This window comes from Archocentrus centrarchus, chromosome 5, assembly GCF_007364275.1.
Source record: "Archocentrus centrarchus isolate MPI-CPG fArcCen1 chromosome 5, fArcCen1, whole genome shotgun sequence".
Classification (NCBI taxonomy): Eukaryota; Metazoa; Chordata; class Actinopteri; order Cichliformes; family Cichlidae; genus Archocentrus; species Archocentrus centrarchus.
The window spans coordinates 35,630,779-35,647,783 of record NC_044350.1 but is presented as its reverse complement, the minus strand read 5'-3'; the positions used below and the strand labels follow the sequence as shown (position 1 = coordinate 35,647,783).

The following is a 17,005-nucleotide window of genomic DNA, read 5'->3' as shown; positions in this document are numbered from 1 at the left end:
AGATTTAAACGCAGTAAAGTCAGCACTGCGCATATAACAATCTGTGAAAGTATCCTTATTTTACAGCTGTGTTTATTTCAATGCCAATAATAATAATAATAATAATAATCTCTTTATTTTTTTTAGTAAACGTTTTCAGGGGGGTTGCTTGGTAACAGCTGGAAGCGACGAGCCTGAGCACGTCGAGCGTTCAGCACGCGGAGGGGGTTGGGCGACGCTCTCCTCGCTTCCTATTGGTCCGGGCCGTGGAGTTTTCGCGCCAACGCGTTGCATTGTGGGGAACTGTTAGCGGAAGCTCCCGTGTCCCGGACGGTGGGCTGCGTTGTGTGGCTGTGAGGAAGAGGGGCGCTGTGTTTTGTTTTTGTGGGTTTGAACTCAGGTAGGGGTCGTACCTGTAGCTGGCGCGGATGCAGGGCGAAGAGTCGTCGGATTCGGAGTCGGGCAGGATGGAGGAGAGTTCGGTGCGGAGGAGTTTGGAGGCGTTGTGCCAGGAGCTAAACATGGACGAGCAGACGGCCACAGAAGCCATGGACAACTTTACTGCCATATGGAATACGTACACTCTGGAGGTGAAAATGTCCTCTCAGTATCTGTTAGCTGTTTCCTGAGTCAGACTCCTGCTAAGCTCGTTATTGCAGATTAATGTTGAGTTCGCTGTGAGCGCCGACAGTCCCGGACACAAACCCGGCAGTTAAAGGGCTGTTTTTACTCTCCGCGCTGCAGCCGCGTCGGTTAGTCGATCACCACCGGGGTATTAATCAGTTATTTTACCAATAAATTGTACCGATTTATTCCTGTGTCAGAGTCAAACACTGCTGGGTACAGCTTCTCAAATACAGAGAAACTTAATGTCTGAGAGAAGCCGCAGTGTTACAGCAGCTGATTAAAGCTACATTTATATAATAATAAACAAAAATAGATCCGAGGCAAAGACAGCAGCACCAGTGCTGTCTGATGATTCTGAATTACCTGAATGATCTTCAGACTTTCTCCACTTCTACCTGAAGCTGAAACTGTGAGGGGAAAATTTTAGTCCTTGTTTTGTGGCAGGCAGGAAAACAACTAAATTAAATTATATTATAATTGATTACTTCATCATGGTAATGTTATTACTGAGAGTTATTATTGCCCAGCAGAAGATAAATAGGAATTATCTGAAACTGCGTCATGCAAAAATTCTTAGTTGAATCCAAAAATGGATCCCAATTAAAAACACACTTTAAAGTTTGTACTTGATTCTTGACTCATATTTAGACCAGAACAGGACGTCTTTATACAGAATGTACACTGAGATTAGGGGAAGGAGCAGAGGGTGGGTTCGATCCGGAGCGTCTGGTTCTGGGTCCCAGCTCCTGGCAAGTTCAGAAGCTGTAGCTGGGAAATGAGATCAAAATGTTTTCTGACTAATTTGACTTTGTTTGACTGTAAAGCTGTCTGTCTGTGCTGAGTTAAATGGAAGCTGATATTTGTGTAAATGTTCTGTTTCTGCTTCTCTGCAGGGGGATGTTGTCCACTGGCTGGCCTGTTCACTGTACGCAGCCTGCAGGAAGGGGTCCACTCCCACAGTGGGGAAAGGCCTGATGGAGGGAAACTGCGTCTCCCTCACCAGAATCCTTCGCTCCTCCAAACTCAGGTGAGTCTCTGACCGTCCAGTTTAAAGGAAAGGTAACCCGACGGCCTGACAAAGATATAAAAACATCGGTGTGTGAGGTGGTAACTTAGCTTGTTTGACATGACTGACTGACGAGTTTAAAAATGTGTGTGCAAAACTTCCAGAGTTCTATTTAACTTTGTTTAATAGAGCCTCTATTTTATTTTTGTCTGAGCATCTCTGCTTCTGTCTTTGCTTCTTTCTGTATTAAAGCTGCTTCCAGTCATGAGATTTGTTAAATTGTGAACATGTGACCTCACATTTGTGTGGCTTTTAGCTCTGTACAGACCTTTTATTAAGGATGTTTACGGGCCACCAATTTACTCGTCGAATGAAAGATAAAGATTAGATTAGGAGACTACTCTGAAAGAAAACAGTCAGCGAACGCTTCAAATGGAGAGCTTAAACCTGCTGATACATCATTTATATCCTTCACACTGGAAAATCTGCTACTTTTCTACACAATGTTACTCTTAACACGTTTACCTTCCTCAGTCTGATCCAGTTCTTCTCCAAGATGAGGAAGTGGGCCGACATGTCCAACCTGTCGCAGGACTTCAGGCTGCGAATGGAGCGCCTGGAGCGCAACTTCGAGGTCTCCACGGTGATCTTCCGCAAGTTTGAGCCCATCTTCATGGACATGTTTCAGAATCCACAGGGAGTCGAGCCGCCACGGCAGCCACGCAGCAGGAAGCACAGGTAACGCACACGTGCGCACACGCACGCACACACGCATACACCCCGTGTCTGGTATCACAGTGTGTGTCCTCTCTCTGGGTCTGCAGGCGGCTGCCCTGTCACATCGGTGATGTGTTCAAGTTCTGCTGGACTCTGTTTGTCTACACCAAAGGTACCACCCAACAAAGTTTAGCAAGACAGACAGACAGACAGACACACACACACACTCACATAATTAATGTGCTGATTATTTTCTGTTTTAGTTCCTTTAAACTGTCAGTTACTAAAAATATGCTGTTGTTGATGTGTAATTGTAGTTAATGATTCCTGCTCTGATACTTGGTTAAGTACATATTTGTGTTTGTAAAGGGAACTTCCGTATGATCGGGGATGACCTGGTGAACTCGTACCACCTGCTGCTCTGCTGCCTGGATTTGGTGTTTGGAAATGCTCAGCTGTGTGCCAACAGGAAGGACCTGATTAACGCCACGTTCAGAGGTGTGTGTGTGTGTGTGTGTGTGTGTGTGTGTGTGTGTGTGTGTGTGTGTGTGTGTGTGTGTGTGTGTGTGTGTGTGTGTGTGTGTGTGTGTGTGTGACATAATGTTTCAGATCGGATGCAACAAGGACATTTATAAGACTTTGAAATATTTGTTTACTTTTCCCAGATTTTCGTGTTTAAACTCAGAACTGTGTGTTTGCTTCCAAACAGCTGATTGTTGTTTATATTCACAGCTGTGATCACAGCCTGAAGCTCTTTGGTCCGTGTTTTATGTATCTGCAGTGTAACGCTGCTTGGAGCTCGGCAGGTCTGTTACCTTAGTAAAAGTTAAACTTCTTTCTCTGAAGCAGAAACGTCGTCACGGTTTGAACCAGCCTGCGTTCTGCAGCAACAAGGCTTTGCTGCAGAACGCACGGCGCGCTACTTTATTTGTGTGTTGGCGTGATTTCCTAATTGTGTGTCTGTGTGCAGGTCTGCCTGCTGTGTACCGCGCTGATGGCCATGTTTCCCCCGACGGGCCGCCTCCATGCGTGTTGGAGAGGTTGTGTGAGCTGCATGATGGGCTGGTGGTGGAAGCAAAGGGCATCAAGCAGCACTACTTCAAACCTTACATACAGAAGCTGTTCCAGAAACAGGTGCTCTCACCTTATCCTGAACACACACCTGTGTAGTCATCAAGGCTGTTTTCCATTCGTCTGCTGTTATCTCACATTGTCCCAATTTCTTCTCACCAATCAGATCCTGAAAGGCAACGAGGAGCTTTTGACCGAATTGTTGGATCCTCAGAACTTCATCGATAACAAGTAAGCAGCGCGAGCAAAGAAGAAATGCTCTTTTCCTCTTCTTTCTCTCTGTTTCGCTGTTTCTGACCCTAAACCTGGACATTATTCTGCACACATTCTCAGGTAGTTCCTACAGCTTTGTGTGTTACCACCACAGGTACTCGCTCAGATAAGACGGTCAGTGGGAATCACAGAAATAAAACATTATCTGATAGTTTTATAGCAGTACAGCAGATTTTGTAACCTTAGGGCTGCTTTATGTGTGTCCCAGCGCTCACACAGATGGATAACAGAGGAGAAGCACTCACCTGGTTAACGTGTGTATGAATCGCTGTTGTTAGTCAGCTGACTCGTTTGCCTAATCTTTGAACTGCAGTGGAAAAGAAACCACTGAGAAAAGAAACTTCTGATACTTTGGAGGTTAAAACGGCTTTAGGTCGTAGTTGTTGTGACCTTCATAAAGTACTGTAGTGTTTCACTGTAGTTCTGTGTGTTTGCAGTAAAGCCATAAACAGGGAGTATGAGGAGTACGTGCTGACTGTGGGAGACTTTGATGAGCGAGTGTTTCTGGGAGCCGATGCCGACGAGGAGATTGGAACGCCGAGGAAGATCATCCAGGAACCGCCTGCCAGCCAACAGCAGCTGCAGCAACATGTGGAGAAGGTACACACACACACACACACACACACACACACACACACACACACAGCCTGAAGGTGTACTCAGAGACAGATGTAAAAGCAGCCAGTGTGTGGCGTGGTTGTGACCTGAAGCAGCAGATTGTTGTAAAGCTTGCTCAGCGGCAGCTGCACAAAGTGTGGTTGAAGCCTTCAAACCGGAATGAATGAACTAACTGCATGAAAAGTTTCAGTGATGCGGCTGAAACACGGATGGTATAAACACTGACAGAAACACGAACCCTCTCTGTCTGCAGTCTGGCTCTCTCGCCCCCTCCACCCCTCTGACCGGGCGGGTCTACCTGAAGGAGAAGGACCTGCTCGTCACTCCCGTCTCCTCGGCGACGCAGAGCGTCAGCAGGCTGCAGAGCATGGTGGCAGGTTTAAGGACGGCCCCCAGCGACCACCTGATGCAGATCTTCAAGTTAGTCTTTGTTTTTGTCTCTGTGCAGCTCCAGTGAAAGGTGACCACAGAGTGCAGAAATAGTGAAGGAGAGCAAAATGGAAACAGGAAAAGAAGACATGTGTTAGAGGAGGAAGAGTTTCCTGTAGATTTAGGGTAAAGGTTAGAGGGAAATGGATCCATTCATGATGATTGGTTTGTGGTTTTTACCTGTGAAGCTCACAGACTCGGTGTTTTCAAGCATCTGTGGCTCAGAGCAGTGTGTTCCCTGGTGGTTTGGTCCTCATCTCTTCCTGTCTGTGAACTCTTTCCACATATTTCTTTAAAGGGGGCGGGGTTTCTCGCTGAACTAAGTTGTGTTCTCGTGGTAGGAGGGTTTGGGACAATTGGCATGTCCAGTGTTTCTCAGATTACTTCGTTAAATGAAACTGTATGCATGTTTCACCTATTTTACTTCCAGAGGACTTTCTGACAAATAAGAGAGCAGGATAATCAGATTGCAGTCAGTATCTCTTCCTGCAGCCTGGTCTTCCTACTCTGCCATCTTGGACTGGAGTCGGTAGATCTTGAGCTCAGTGTAGTGGGACATGAACCAGTTCTCCACTTGCTGCAGGTTCTGGTTAGACTGTCCCAGCTCGCAGCAGCGCTCCAGAGGAGAACCGGGATTTCTGTTTTCAGAGCTGCAGGATGAAGACTGGAGATCAGGGATGTCAGAATCATTTTACATTGTGGGCCGCGTACAGGACCAGTGTGTAAAGAAGTTCAAGTACATATTTTATGTGATTTATGTCACAGAAATGTCCTTTTTCTATTGCAGACCCACTGTTAAAAAAAAGCAGGAACCTTTCTCTTATTTAAGTGTTTGTAATTAATTAATTTGGTGTTGTGTGAATGGCCAAGGGGACGGTCCTTATCAGGCTGTAAAAACTATGAAAATACAGATAAAATTTATGCCCTTCTTCACTTTTTCCAAAGCTGAGTCTTTGCTGGGACAATTCTGGCCCCTGGGCCTTATGTTTGACACCCTTGCTGTAGATAGTCAGCTGAATGATACTGAAGGCCTTCAGCAACAGCTGGTAGGGAAACAGGAGACAGGAAGAGCCGGGCTGGATTAGCAGCATCTGAAATTTCAGAATAAGAGCGAGGGGATTATCCACTCGTCAGCCAATGACTTCTGAGACAGACTGAAAGGTTGACCACGTAAGAAATCAGGACAGATGTATTTCTGCCGATCGTTGAGTTTATTATTTTGCCTTTTATGGAATGACAGTGAGTGCTGTGACACACAACCTGAAATCCAGTTATATGGAACAATTCAGTGGATTTTCTGTTTATTACTGAATAATCGTTTCTGAAGGACAAAAGCAGAACGCTTAACTGTCGCTCCATCATTAATCCGTCTCCTCATGAATATCAGAATTTAGTTTTAAAGCTCCAACTTTGGTTGAATGAAAATGAATTAGTAAGACATCATCCAGTAGATGAGCAGCATTGATCAGACTTTACTAAAACTGATGTTGTACTTTCCAGTCCTGAAACCAGTGTCACATGACCCTTCCAACATGTTGCTTTTGTGTTGTGACATCACTGTGTGTGTGTGTTCTTAAAGATCCTGCTCCAGAGATCCCACAGAGTCCATACTGGCCCGCGTAAAGACCCTGGGCCAAACCTTCAAAGAGCATTACACCAACGATTCAGAGGACACGCCGGGCTCTCACATAGGTACACACACACACACCTTTCTTCACAGTTTGAGGCTCTCCAAAATCTCTGTGCAGTCAAACTGTGTTTGTTGTCTTTTGTTTCAGACTTTGCAGAGAACCGTTTGAAGCTGGCTGAGATCCTCTACTACAAGATCCTGGAGAACGTCATGGTCCAGGAGACCAGACGGCTGCCCGGCAGAGACATGAGTGTAAGCAGCAGCCACAGTGTCTTTCTTACACCCATGAGGCCAAACGTGATAACCTCTCAGTCATAAACTGTTACATGATGCACTTCATGAGTTTCTCCTCTGTAAATCTTTTATTTGCCAAGAACTTTGTGACAAACTGAGCAGTTTAAACCAGCAGCTGGGTGAACACCACCTTCTTTGACTGCCGTCACTGCTCCGTGTTCAGGAAGCTCGGTGTAGCAGAACCCGTCCTCCACCTGCTGTAGGTTTGAATGGCTTCACAGCAGATCTTTACAGACTGTTCTTGGAGCCCTGCTCTGATACCAGCTCACTTATATTTATATATTTATATGGAGCGCCCGCACAGCACGGGCAGGGAGCCAGTCTGTAGTGGAAGCACACCAGGGAACGCGTTTTCATTCCCTCCACCTTTTCCACAGATGTCTGTAGAGTTTCTGGCTGAAGTTTAAAGGTGTGTGTGTGTGTGTGTGTGTGTGTAGGTTTTGCTGGAGCAGGATCTCTTCCACTGTTCCCTGATGGTGTGCTGTCTGGAGGTGGTGTTGTTCTCCTACAGCTCCCAGAGGACCTTTCCCTGGATCCTTACAGTCTTCAAATTGGCCCCTTTCTACTTCTTTAAGGTAAAACACACACAGTGAAACCTTCACTGAATAAAATGTCAGTCATTTATAAAACACTAAGAAAGGAGCCATTAAGTCATGAAACCAGCTGTGAGGATGTAATGCAGTGCTCTAAATGAACAGCTGCTGCTTGTGGGTTGATGTTTGGGTCCATTTAGTGCGTGTTTGTGTCTGCAGGTGATCGAGGTGTTTATCCGCTCAGAGGAAGGCCTGTCCAGGGACATGGTGAAACATCTGAACTCGATCGAGGAGCAGGTTCTGGAGAGCAGGGCGTGGACCGCAGACTCTGCCCTGTGGAGCGCCTTGCAGGCTGCAGGGAACAAGGTTCCCATGGTGCAGGAGGTCAGGGGAACACATAATAATCATGATAATGATGAATAATAACCTGCAGGCTGCCTGGGCTCTGTCACAGTGATGGTGGCTTGGAAAAGTCTATTTTTGCATCATAAATCAGATCTTCTCCATAAATAGTCATGTTGGTGATGAGCTGAAGACGGTGGGAGCTGTGAGTGAAGAAAGGTTTATCTTAACTTTTTAACTTGTGGGACCTGTTATGGTCCTGGAACTTAATATTTTATCTTTGGACTCTCCTGGATCAGCTTTGCAGGATTCAGGGTTCAAAATCATTTTAATTTATTTTTAGGCCACAGCGGCTTTTTATCAACAGTGAAGAGTGACAGGAAATTGGAAGGAGAGATGTGGGGGAAGACACGTGGGAAATGGCGACAGGCCGGGTCTCAAACCTGGTCACCTGCTCAACCTCTGAGTCGCCCCAGTGCACCCCAGATAATTTTCTATCTTAAACGAGGCCTCAGTGCAGCTCCTGACTTCATGTTTTTATCTGATTGACACCAACAGACGGTTTCAACACCAAGTGGGTGGAGCTAACCCTAACCCTAACCCACTGGAACAGTGTAACAAAGGAAGGCAGAATTGGATCCACAGACACAGAACAGACATTATGAGAGCTACACTCCACCCCGGGATACCCTCACTGATCTAATCTGACCTCCTCTCCCTGCAGGTGAATTTTTCCTCCAGTCTTGACACAGGTTCTGGTCCTGCTTCTGGATCTGGGTCTACCAGCGGAGGTCAGTCTCACCTGCCCATGGTGGCCCTCTCGCCCATCATCCACCCCCGTATCCGGGAGTTCAGATCCGCCCTGGGCAGCGCCCGCAAAGGTGGGTGACTAAGCCAGGTGTTTGTCTGCAGGCTGCTTCAGGTGTGAAGGTAACATTCATTTTTGTTTTCTCTTCCAGATGTGCCTCCTTCTCCGCTGTCGGTCCACGACAGGTACAGCTCTCCCGCGGCCGGCAGCGCCAAGCGGCGCCTCTTCGGTGACGACCCTCCAGCTCCATCGTCAGGCCTGAACCCCAGCTTAAGCCCGATGTCGTCTCCAGCGAAGAGGTTGACGTTTGGCTCGAGCAGCACCCTGAAGATCACAGGACAGGGGACGCAGACCGCCGTCCTGAGCATCCCGCTGCAAGGTGGCTACGCCTTTCCATCTGCTCATGTTCCTCCGCTGTTTCACGGCTGCATCATCACTCACATGGATCAGCCAAACAGGACAGATTTTTATTTCTCTGACCTTGAATCCTGACCCTGATAGAAGTGCTGTAGCTTTAAACTCCAGACTGTGGCCTGGTGTGAAATATCTATCAGTTACTCTGCAGAGAAGTAAGAGAGATGCACTCCTATTTAAATCCATGCAGCTATCAAACCTCAGACTGTGACCGTGTAGGTGCTCTGAAGCCTCTAACACACGCGCGGGCAGTTTCTCTTTACTGTTAATCGTCTGTTTGTGTGCATGTCTGCAGGTACAAGTAATAATGACCGCACAATCACGCTGATCCCGGTCCAGCCGTGTGACTCCTCTGCTCCCGTCACAGCTCAGTTCCTGCTGACCGCCTCCCCGAGCCGGCCCGCCGCCGTCACGACCTCTGATATCCAACCAGGAAACGTGCGGCCGAGACGCACAGGGTCACTCGCTCTCTTCTTCAGGAAGGTGGGAACCATTTGAAAACGGAGGGGCCGGTGTCACAGGAAATCATGTTTTGTTATAAATTTGTGCTCTTAGGATTTAATATTTTCGTGTCGATCACCTGAGACTCTTCAGGACGAATTCTGTCCAGGAAATAAACTTCTTTAAGTGCCCATCAACCATAAAATGTGCAGAACGTGAGTTATGATGCTGAACGATGCTAAGGCTGCAGTCTCTGATTCAGATTTAGTGTGTGTGTGTGTGTGTGTGTGTGTGTGTGTGTGTGTGTGTGTGTGTGTGTGTGTGTGAAACGATGTAAAACGATGACTTTAAATGAAGTCGTCTTCTCATGCTGTGGCTCGAGTTGTTTCCAGATGGTTTGTGAATCTGATACAGCAGAGGATGAATATTCTTCCTGCTTTGTGATGTTTCTCTGCTCTGACCTGCTTAGCTCCTCCCTCTGTGCTTGCAGGTGTATCACCTGGCTAGCGTGCGTCTGAGGGATTTGTGTGTGAAGCTGGACATCTCGTCAGAGCTGCGAGGGAAAATCTGGACGTGCTTTGAGCACTCTGTGGTCCACAGTACTGATCTGATGAAGGACCGGCACCTGGACCAGCTGCTGCTCTGCAGCATTTACATCATTTCCAAAGTAAGACAAGCTTCATATTTTAGTAAGAGAAACTTTAAATTCGCCCGAGGCTGCTGCTAAACATCTTTCTGGCAACAATGTTTCTAATTCCAATCCCGATGTTTTCCTGGGAGGTTAATGTGTTTGTGGCGGCTGCTCCGCCCTGTGCAGGAAACGGTTCTCCTTCATCTATCAGTAACAAACCGATTATACAGAGAAGATATTTGTTATGTAGTAGGGCTGCTCGGTTATGGAAAAAATCATAATCGTGATTAATTAACACGATTTACTCACCGAGTACCGCCACGAAGCTGGCTGAGTCACCATGGTAACTGCACACATACCTGCTCAGGTTATGTTCAGTTTGGGTTTCGGTGTGTCCGAGTTCTCACTGATCCTTTTATTTACTGCATGTTTAAAGTGCATCACAGATTCACGTTGTTGCTGACATGAAAGTCAGAGCAGCGCGAGTTCCTGTTTCTCCTGAAGGGGTCAGGCCTCTTGTTTAAGAGATGAGTTTTATTGTGCATGTTTTGACTCCTTCCTTCCTTCCTTCCTTCCTTCCCTCCCTCCTTGTAGATCACCAAAGAGACTCACACCTTCCAGGACATCATGAAGTGTTACCGCAGCCAACCGCAGGCCAACAGCCATGTGAGGAAACTTAGCCACCTGGCCTCTCCTGATTAGTAATGTTGTGTTTGTAGAGGCTTCAGTCGTACTGTGTGTGTTCATGTGTAGGTGTACCGCAGCGTCTTACTGCGCCGCACTCCCAGAGAGCAGGTGGCTGATGAAAACATGGAGGTGGATCCTGTCTCAGGTGGAGAATGTAAGATCTGTTTCATGGCTTCCTTTAACAAAATGTTTATGGAGCCTTAATTCCTGAGTGTTTTTAATCAGTCAGCAGTTCATTATGTCAGAATTTAACCTGGTGAGGGGTTCACGGTCACGCAGGATTTTTTCTCTTCATAGTTTTTAGCCTTTGAATGTTTCAAAATGAATTTAAAGTGATGGCGCTGTGAGGACGGGTGTGTTGGTGCCGTCTGAGGAATCAGAAGTTTGCGTTTATCAGCTGAGAATGTGCATCGCTGTATTTTCTGCCACTGTTCTGGGTCTGAGCTGTGACTGCAGCAATCTGAGCAGAAATGAGTGAAAACGTGAAAAGTGGAAATTGATATTTGATAGGTTACTAAAAACTGTTGTTTCTCTTCAGCTGCAGAGAAAACCAATCAGCAGCCAGCAGACACAAACTGCAGCCAATCAGGTGGGGAGGAGGAGCGCGGCGACCTAATCCAGTTCTACAACACCGTGTACGTCCTGAAGATGAAGAGCTTTGCGCTGCGATACGCCACCAGCGACAGCCGGGTACGAGCCTCTCGTTTCGTGAGAAAAGGGCATTGATGGATGTTTTTATTTTACACGGCTGTGCTGCTTCCTGCAGGCGGACGCTCCTCCTCTGTCCCCGTTCCCGTCGGTCAGGGCTCAGCCTCTGTCTCCTCGTCGGGTCTCCCAGAGACACTCGCTCTACGTCTCCCCTCACAAGAACTCAGCAGGCTGTCTCACACCGAACTCCTACACCTACCGGATAAACAGCAGCCCGTCCAAGGCAAGAACGCTCTCACGCTCATCCACACAGTGCCTGCAGGCTGCAACAAAACACACTCTGCTCTCACTTTTATAAGTTATAAGGTAGCGAAGGGCGGCACAGTCGGCAGGAAGCGGTTCTGTGTGCTCGCTGTGGCTCAGATGATGGCCTGCTGGAGGGAGCTGAAGGATCTGCTCTTCATTCTGACAGCACATTTGTTGCTTTGGCTGTAATTTAAAAAAGACTCGTGCAGTAAAAGTCCCAAATGTATTTAAGCAAAATGTAGATCTGTCCATTTAAAAGTAAGTAACATGGCCTTAATGAAACTATAACCCAAACTTTTTAAAATCATATTTGACTGATGATGTTCAGACCTCTGACCCACCGCTGAAGTTCTAACTGCGGCTCAAAGTAGCTGCTGCAGCGGGGTGGGAGAGGACGTGCGTCATGTGACCGTTTCAGCTAAAATAACTCTCGTAGCCCTTTAACGCCGGGCGATCGCCGTAACTCCACAAACGTTTGTCCTATTGAAAAAATGCAAATGGTTCCTGAAAGCCCAGAAATTGCACGTCACAGCCAAATAGGAGTGTTACGGTATTTGTTGCCTGTGAACGCGGCACCTTTGAAGTATGTTGTGCCACGGCCGATGCATTCGGTGTAAAAGGGTTAAACGTGCTGCATCAGTTTGTTGATCGATGGCTGTGGATGGGAAGCTGTGGTGAGAGGATGTTCGGTGCTTCTCATGCTTTCTGTCGTGCAGCTGGGACAGACATAAATCCAGCTTTATAGTCTTTAAACAGATCCAGGAACAGCTGCCTCTGCCTTTGTTTTATCTGAAGAAATCTTTTTATTTCACGTTATCTCTTTTTAATCTGAAGACACTGAATGTGTCAGATTCAGGAAGTTGTGAGTGCAACAAATATTAATCCACTGTAAAAGATGATGATGATGATGATGATGATGACAGTAATGCCTCCCTGTGTCTGCTGCCTCTCTGCAGGAGCTGTCAGACATCAACCGGATGATCCGGCAGGGCTGCGTGAGCAGGAAGAGGGCCTTCACCATTGACGGGGATGTCATGATGTCATCAGCGTGCGACTCCCCGAGTAAGAGGACGTGTCCGGAGAACGGCAGCAGCCCAGATGTGCTGCTGAAGCGCCTCCAGGACGTGGTGTCGGAGCGGCAGAGTCACTGAGACCTGAAGCTCTGACAGGGAAGTGATGAAGCATTAACAAACTGCTCCTCAGGTCACTAAAAGCTTCCAGCTGCTCAGGAAACCTGCAGCTGAGCTGCTGCTTTAACCTCTCCACTCTAATCCAGGGTCACAGAAACGGACTCCGCTGCAGTAATGATGCCTTTAGTTTGTGTGATTCAGCTGGTCGATCCCAGCGTTCAGTAAAAATACGTGAAGAGGAGGACGTCTCTGAGATGAGTTTGACACAGATGACTGTGTTTGTGTTACTTCTGCGATCCACGCCGTCACACGCCTCCTTTCACTTTGAGCCCCGCCTCCTTTCTAGCAGGGTGTCTGATCAACCAATCAGCTTCAAACAGAGGTTTTGATGCCCCCCCCCCCCCCCCCCCCCCCTGAAAAACAGAAACGTGGAACATTTTAATTCTGCTCTGAAATTTTATCCATGGAAGAGTTTCTAAAATCGTGTTTTATGTGACATCTGTGCATCCATCGATAAATACATGCAGATACCAAATCAGGGTTTACGTGACGCACCTCTGCTGCCACCATCTTATTCAGGGGGTGGGACTGACTTTGGGTCCCATAATCATACAAAGTTCTGGTTTATAAGATTTTATATTTGATTTAATATTCCTCCTTTTTATGGACTCTGTGTTTAATGTCCTGGCACTGAAATAAGCTCCTGTCGGGGTCACCTTTAGGACTGTGTGTGTGTGTGTGTGTGTGTTTTGGTATCTGACAGGAAGTCAGTCGGCCCAAACCTGCTCCCTGACACTGACATGTGGTGCATAAAGATGCAGAGCTGCTCAGCGGCATTCACATTAACTTAAAGTTACATTCATGGACTGACCTGCAGCGCTCAGACTAACGTTTCATATTCAAGCAGTTCAGCCAATGAGTGCTGATTGTATGGATCTGCACCTGCACAGGTAAACGGCCTCCTGAACAATATGGCGGCCCTGTAGTTGTGTACATCCAGTGAGTAGCAGCATCTGTATCCATGGAGTCTGTAAGCGAGCGGGAACACCTCTTCAGGTGTGTGTGAGCCTCCACCTCAGGACATCCATGGAGCTGTAGTCGTAGTTTCCACCTGAGAGCAGACACACACGGCGGGCACCGCCTGTGATTGGATGGTGGGGGTGGTTTGAGGGCGGGTCTGGAGTCAGATGATGGTGTTTTCTGCGTGTCGTGATGCTGCTGGAGCTGTGTCTGCAGGGAGGACATCACACAGCGCTTTAAACCACACACCTTCATGTTTTTAACAGACCAACGAATATCTGATGGTCCCCACGTTCAGACGTCACCTTCCACTCTTTCAGAGACCTGTGACATCATTTCCTGTGCAGCTTTTTGATGCAGAGCTTTTTAAGTTCCTTTTTTCCACGGTAGGACCTCTGAGCCCGTCTGTCGGTGCCTTGTTCTGCACGTGTGCAGATAAATAACTGTAAAAGAAGAACGGCGGTCACAGCTCGTCTGCTCTGAAATGATGACGTGCCATCTCTGTTTGGAGACTTTGTGGGAAAATGTCTCGTGTTAGTTTTACTGTGTGTTTTGTGGTGCAGCAGCTGAAGCAGCGTTGTACACAGGTGTGTAGCATCTACACTCGATTTTATTCTAAAGTGTTAGACACCCGTCTGTGAGCCTCGTATCTACTGTGGCGTCTCAGAACTGCTGAAAGGGTTAAAAAACTTGTAAAATAGATTTAAAGTTTTTGAGCCTTACAAACAGGAACAGGTGGACGTTCTCCTTCAGTGATATTTGTAATTTCTACAAACAATAAAACGCTTCCTTCTTCTGAGCGTCAGCTTTTGTCTTTATTTTTTATTTTCTTTGACATCTGAAAAGATGTTTGAAAATATGCTTAAAGTCACTTCTCGCCTGCCGATGTAACCTGGGGCGGCACAGTGGAGCGGTGATCAGCACCATCGCCTCATAGCAGGAAGGTCCCGGGTTTGAGTCCACCGGGTCACCGCGGGCCCCTCGGAGAGTCTCCCTGGACCCCTGTGGTTTCCTCCACATTTAGGTTACCATGACAGCCGGGATGGGCTGCAGCCTCCCTGTGACCCGAGTTCAGTAAACAGAAGAGAGGTCGTGACCTGAGGCTCCTAAAACCACCACGTGGTCTTTGTGGTGAGATGTAACCACACTCTGAATGCACTCACTTAATGGCAGCAGAACATCAGAGACCTTCGTGTCAGATAAAGACCTGAACGTCGCCCACTGAAGCTCATGGAGACGCTCAGCCTGCTGTTCTCGAGTATCTGAGCCCACAGCGCCCCCCAAAGGCTAAAATAATCAATCCACACATTTAGCTTAATTGCAGGAAAAACTGTCCAGTAACATATTTCTAGGTTCTCATGATTATTGGTAATAAATATGAATGTAGTGTGACTCACTGTGCGGTAGCCCCACCCCTCCTGAACATGCTGAAAATGACCCTCTGCCTGCTGATTTTTTATTTATTTATTTTTTTTATTGGCAGTGGAGAGAGACCGGAAATGGGTGAAAGATACAGGGGAGGACACGCGGGCAAAGTGGTGAAAGGCCCGGATCGAACCCGCACTGCAAGGCGGCATATACATGTGGTCGCCTGCTCCACCATTGGGTCTAAAGACACTTCGGTCTGGCTTTTACCCAGCGGGGGTGAACAAAGCCGAGAACTGTGGGTTAGCTGCCTCCACTCTGAACAGGGAAAAGTTTGCACACCAAATGAGACACTGCAGAACTACTGCGGGGGGGGGGGGTTATTGTGCAGGAGAGAAAATAGCATGAGGTGACTCAGTACGTTTGAGTCACAGAAGTGTGTCAGGATGACAGAACAGCAGCTGAAAGATGCATGACTGAAGAAACCAGGAGGGCAAACTTTGGCTTTTATAGGGATCAAATGACATTAATGTCTCTTTAAATGCTGAGTCTGCAGTTAGAAATCCACCGTTCAGACCTCAGTGTCAGTAAATTTGTCCCATACTGAGTGTGTTGAAGCACTATTTTAGTTTTCCAGGTGATTTTAATCCGATGTGATTGAAATGCGGCGCTGCAGCTTCAGCCATCTTCATAAACACTGCCTCATTTTCAGGGTCAGGGGTCTCTGCGGTCAGTGCTGCTGTGTTGGGCTGACGTCAGAGGACTGACCTGATCGTTCATTTCTTTGTCCTGAGAAACCCTCAGGTTGCTTTGGCTCTTTTTCTGTGACGTGCTTCCTGGTTTTGCAGCATTTACCTGAATCTGAGCAGAGAGGACACACCTGCCCTCGGCCACACCTGACCTGGCTCCACTGGCAGCCATTCATGCCCACATCATCAGCTGTTTCTGTCCTCCTCCTCCCTGCTGTACTCTTCCCATCATACCAATTCATCTTAGTTTCATCTCCGTCCATTTTCTTCTGTTCATCCTTTTCAGGGTTGGGGGGGTTGACCATGGCCTCCTGCACTGATGTGACAGTAAATGGAGACCAAGTTCAACACTTGGAATCAACTCTGGCTTCACTGATTTATGTAATAATGAGGGAACAGGCCTCACCCAGCTGCCTCGGTTATTGATTTATGAGCCTCTGAAAATGAGTATAAAACTGAGGGTTAATTACTGCACTCCTGCTGTTAAACACAGGACTTAGAGATCAAAGTCTGCACTTCAGTCACATCTTGATTGGTTTCAGATCCACGGTGATGTGTGCAGAGGCAGCGCTGCAGACTGTGATCGTCCACGTGTTTGTGGGTCTCCTTGGCTGTGCCTGAAAATCCCGCCGTGCACATGCAGCCACGCGGTGAGTTCCTCTGATGGTATTCAGAGAAAACTGCAGTGCTCTGAGGAACAGAAGCGATGACTTCGCTCATTTCTGTTAAACACAAAGGTCGTGTCTAAAATGAGCCTGGCTCGGTATTTAGGGCACCTCTGTAAGGATCTCCTGAGGTTCAGCCTCTCTGTGCAGTGACTCTGACAGGCCACACGACCTCTGACCTCACATCTCCACAAGGCGGGTGCTGATGTTCGTGCCCGAGGCAGCGACGAAACTCGTCCTGGTCACCGTGACATGAGATTTTTCACCGTCTCACAGCCTGCTGGTTCACGGGTGACTTCCCTGCAGCAGTGTTTCCACTGAAGCTGAGCGTCAGTCTGTTACAGAAAACCTCATCTTTTTGCTTCTGTTCTTCCAGGACATCATTGTTCACATTTCTGGGGCCCTGATCTAAGTCTTGTTGGTAACTGCTTGTCTGAGAGCAGCAGTCGTGTTTACAGTTTGGACCACGGTGAAATATTTCTGCAGCGGCTCGTTCCCTCAGGGCTCAATTCAGTCCATCACCGTTCAGATCTTCAGTGTTAAACGAGCCACAGACGGTGACTGTTTATGGAGGACGCTGCTCATGGGTCTGAAAGCGGAGGTGCCTTAAACCTGCATTCTG

The 17,005-nt window shown here is 47.5% G+C and overlaps 1 protein-coding gene across 2 annotated transcripts; it reads left to right on the top strand.

Moving 5' to 3' along the window:
- Positions 1-211: 211 nt before the first annotated feature.
- On the top strand, positions 212-14,403 carry rbl1 (retinoblastoma-like 1 (p107)). Of its 2 annotated transcripts, none has more exons than XM_030729532.1 (22): positions 212-569; positions 1,500-1,633; positions 2,147-2,350; positions 2,437-2,501; positions 2,699-2,827; positions 3,300-3,463; positions 3,567-3,631; positions 4,111-4,273; positions 4,545-4,711; positions 6,300-6,412; positions 6,499-6,602; positions 7,082-7,219; positions 7,397-7,561; positions 8,244-8,400; positions 8,479-8,706; positions 9,109-9,224; positions 9,673-9,849; positions 10,408-10,479; positions 10,567-10,654; positions 11,039-11,190; positions 11,267-11,431; positions 12,411-14,403. In XM_030729532.1, exons 1-22 carry the CDS (start codon positions 408-410, stop codon positions 12,603-12,605), a joined length of 3,123 nt encoding a protein of 1,040 aa, XP_030585392.1. In that variant the 5' UTR covers positions 212-407; the 3' UTR covers positions 12,606-14,403. The 2 variants fall into 2 exon arrangements, with proteins under 2 accessions (XP_030585392.1, XP_030585391.1); XM_030729531.1 differs by having other exon boundaries at positions 215-569; positions 9,037-9,224.
- Positions 14,404-17,005: the final 2,602 nt, after the last annotated feature.

Excerpts from the sequence above, each read along its gene's own strand:
- rbl1 (XM_030729531.1), top strand. The coding sequence starts at position 408 with ATGCAGGGCGAAGAGTCGTCGGATTCGGAGTCGGGCAGGATGGAGGAG. Across the intron at positions 8,707-9,036 it reads CCTGAGCATCCCGCTGCAAG|GTACAAGTAATAATGACCGC; the intron begins GTGGCTACGCCT and ends GCATGTCTGCAG. Across the intron at positions 10,655-11,038 it reads TCCTGTCTCAGGTGGAGAAT|CTGCAGAGAAAACCAATCAG; the intron begins GTAAGATCTGTT and ends GTTTCTCTTCAG.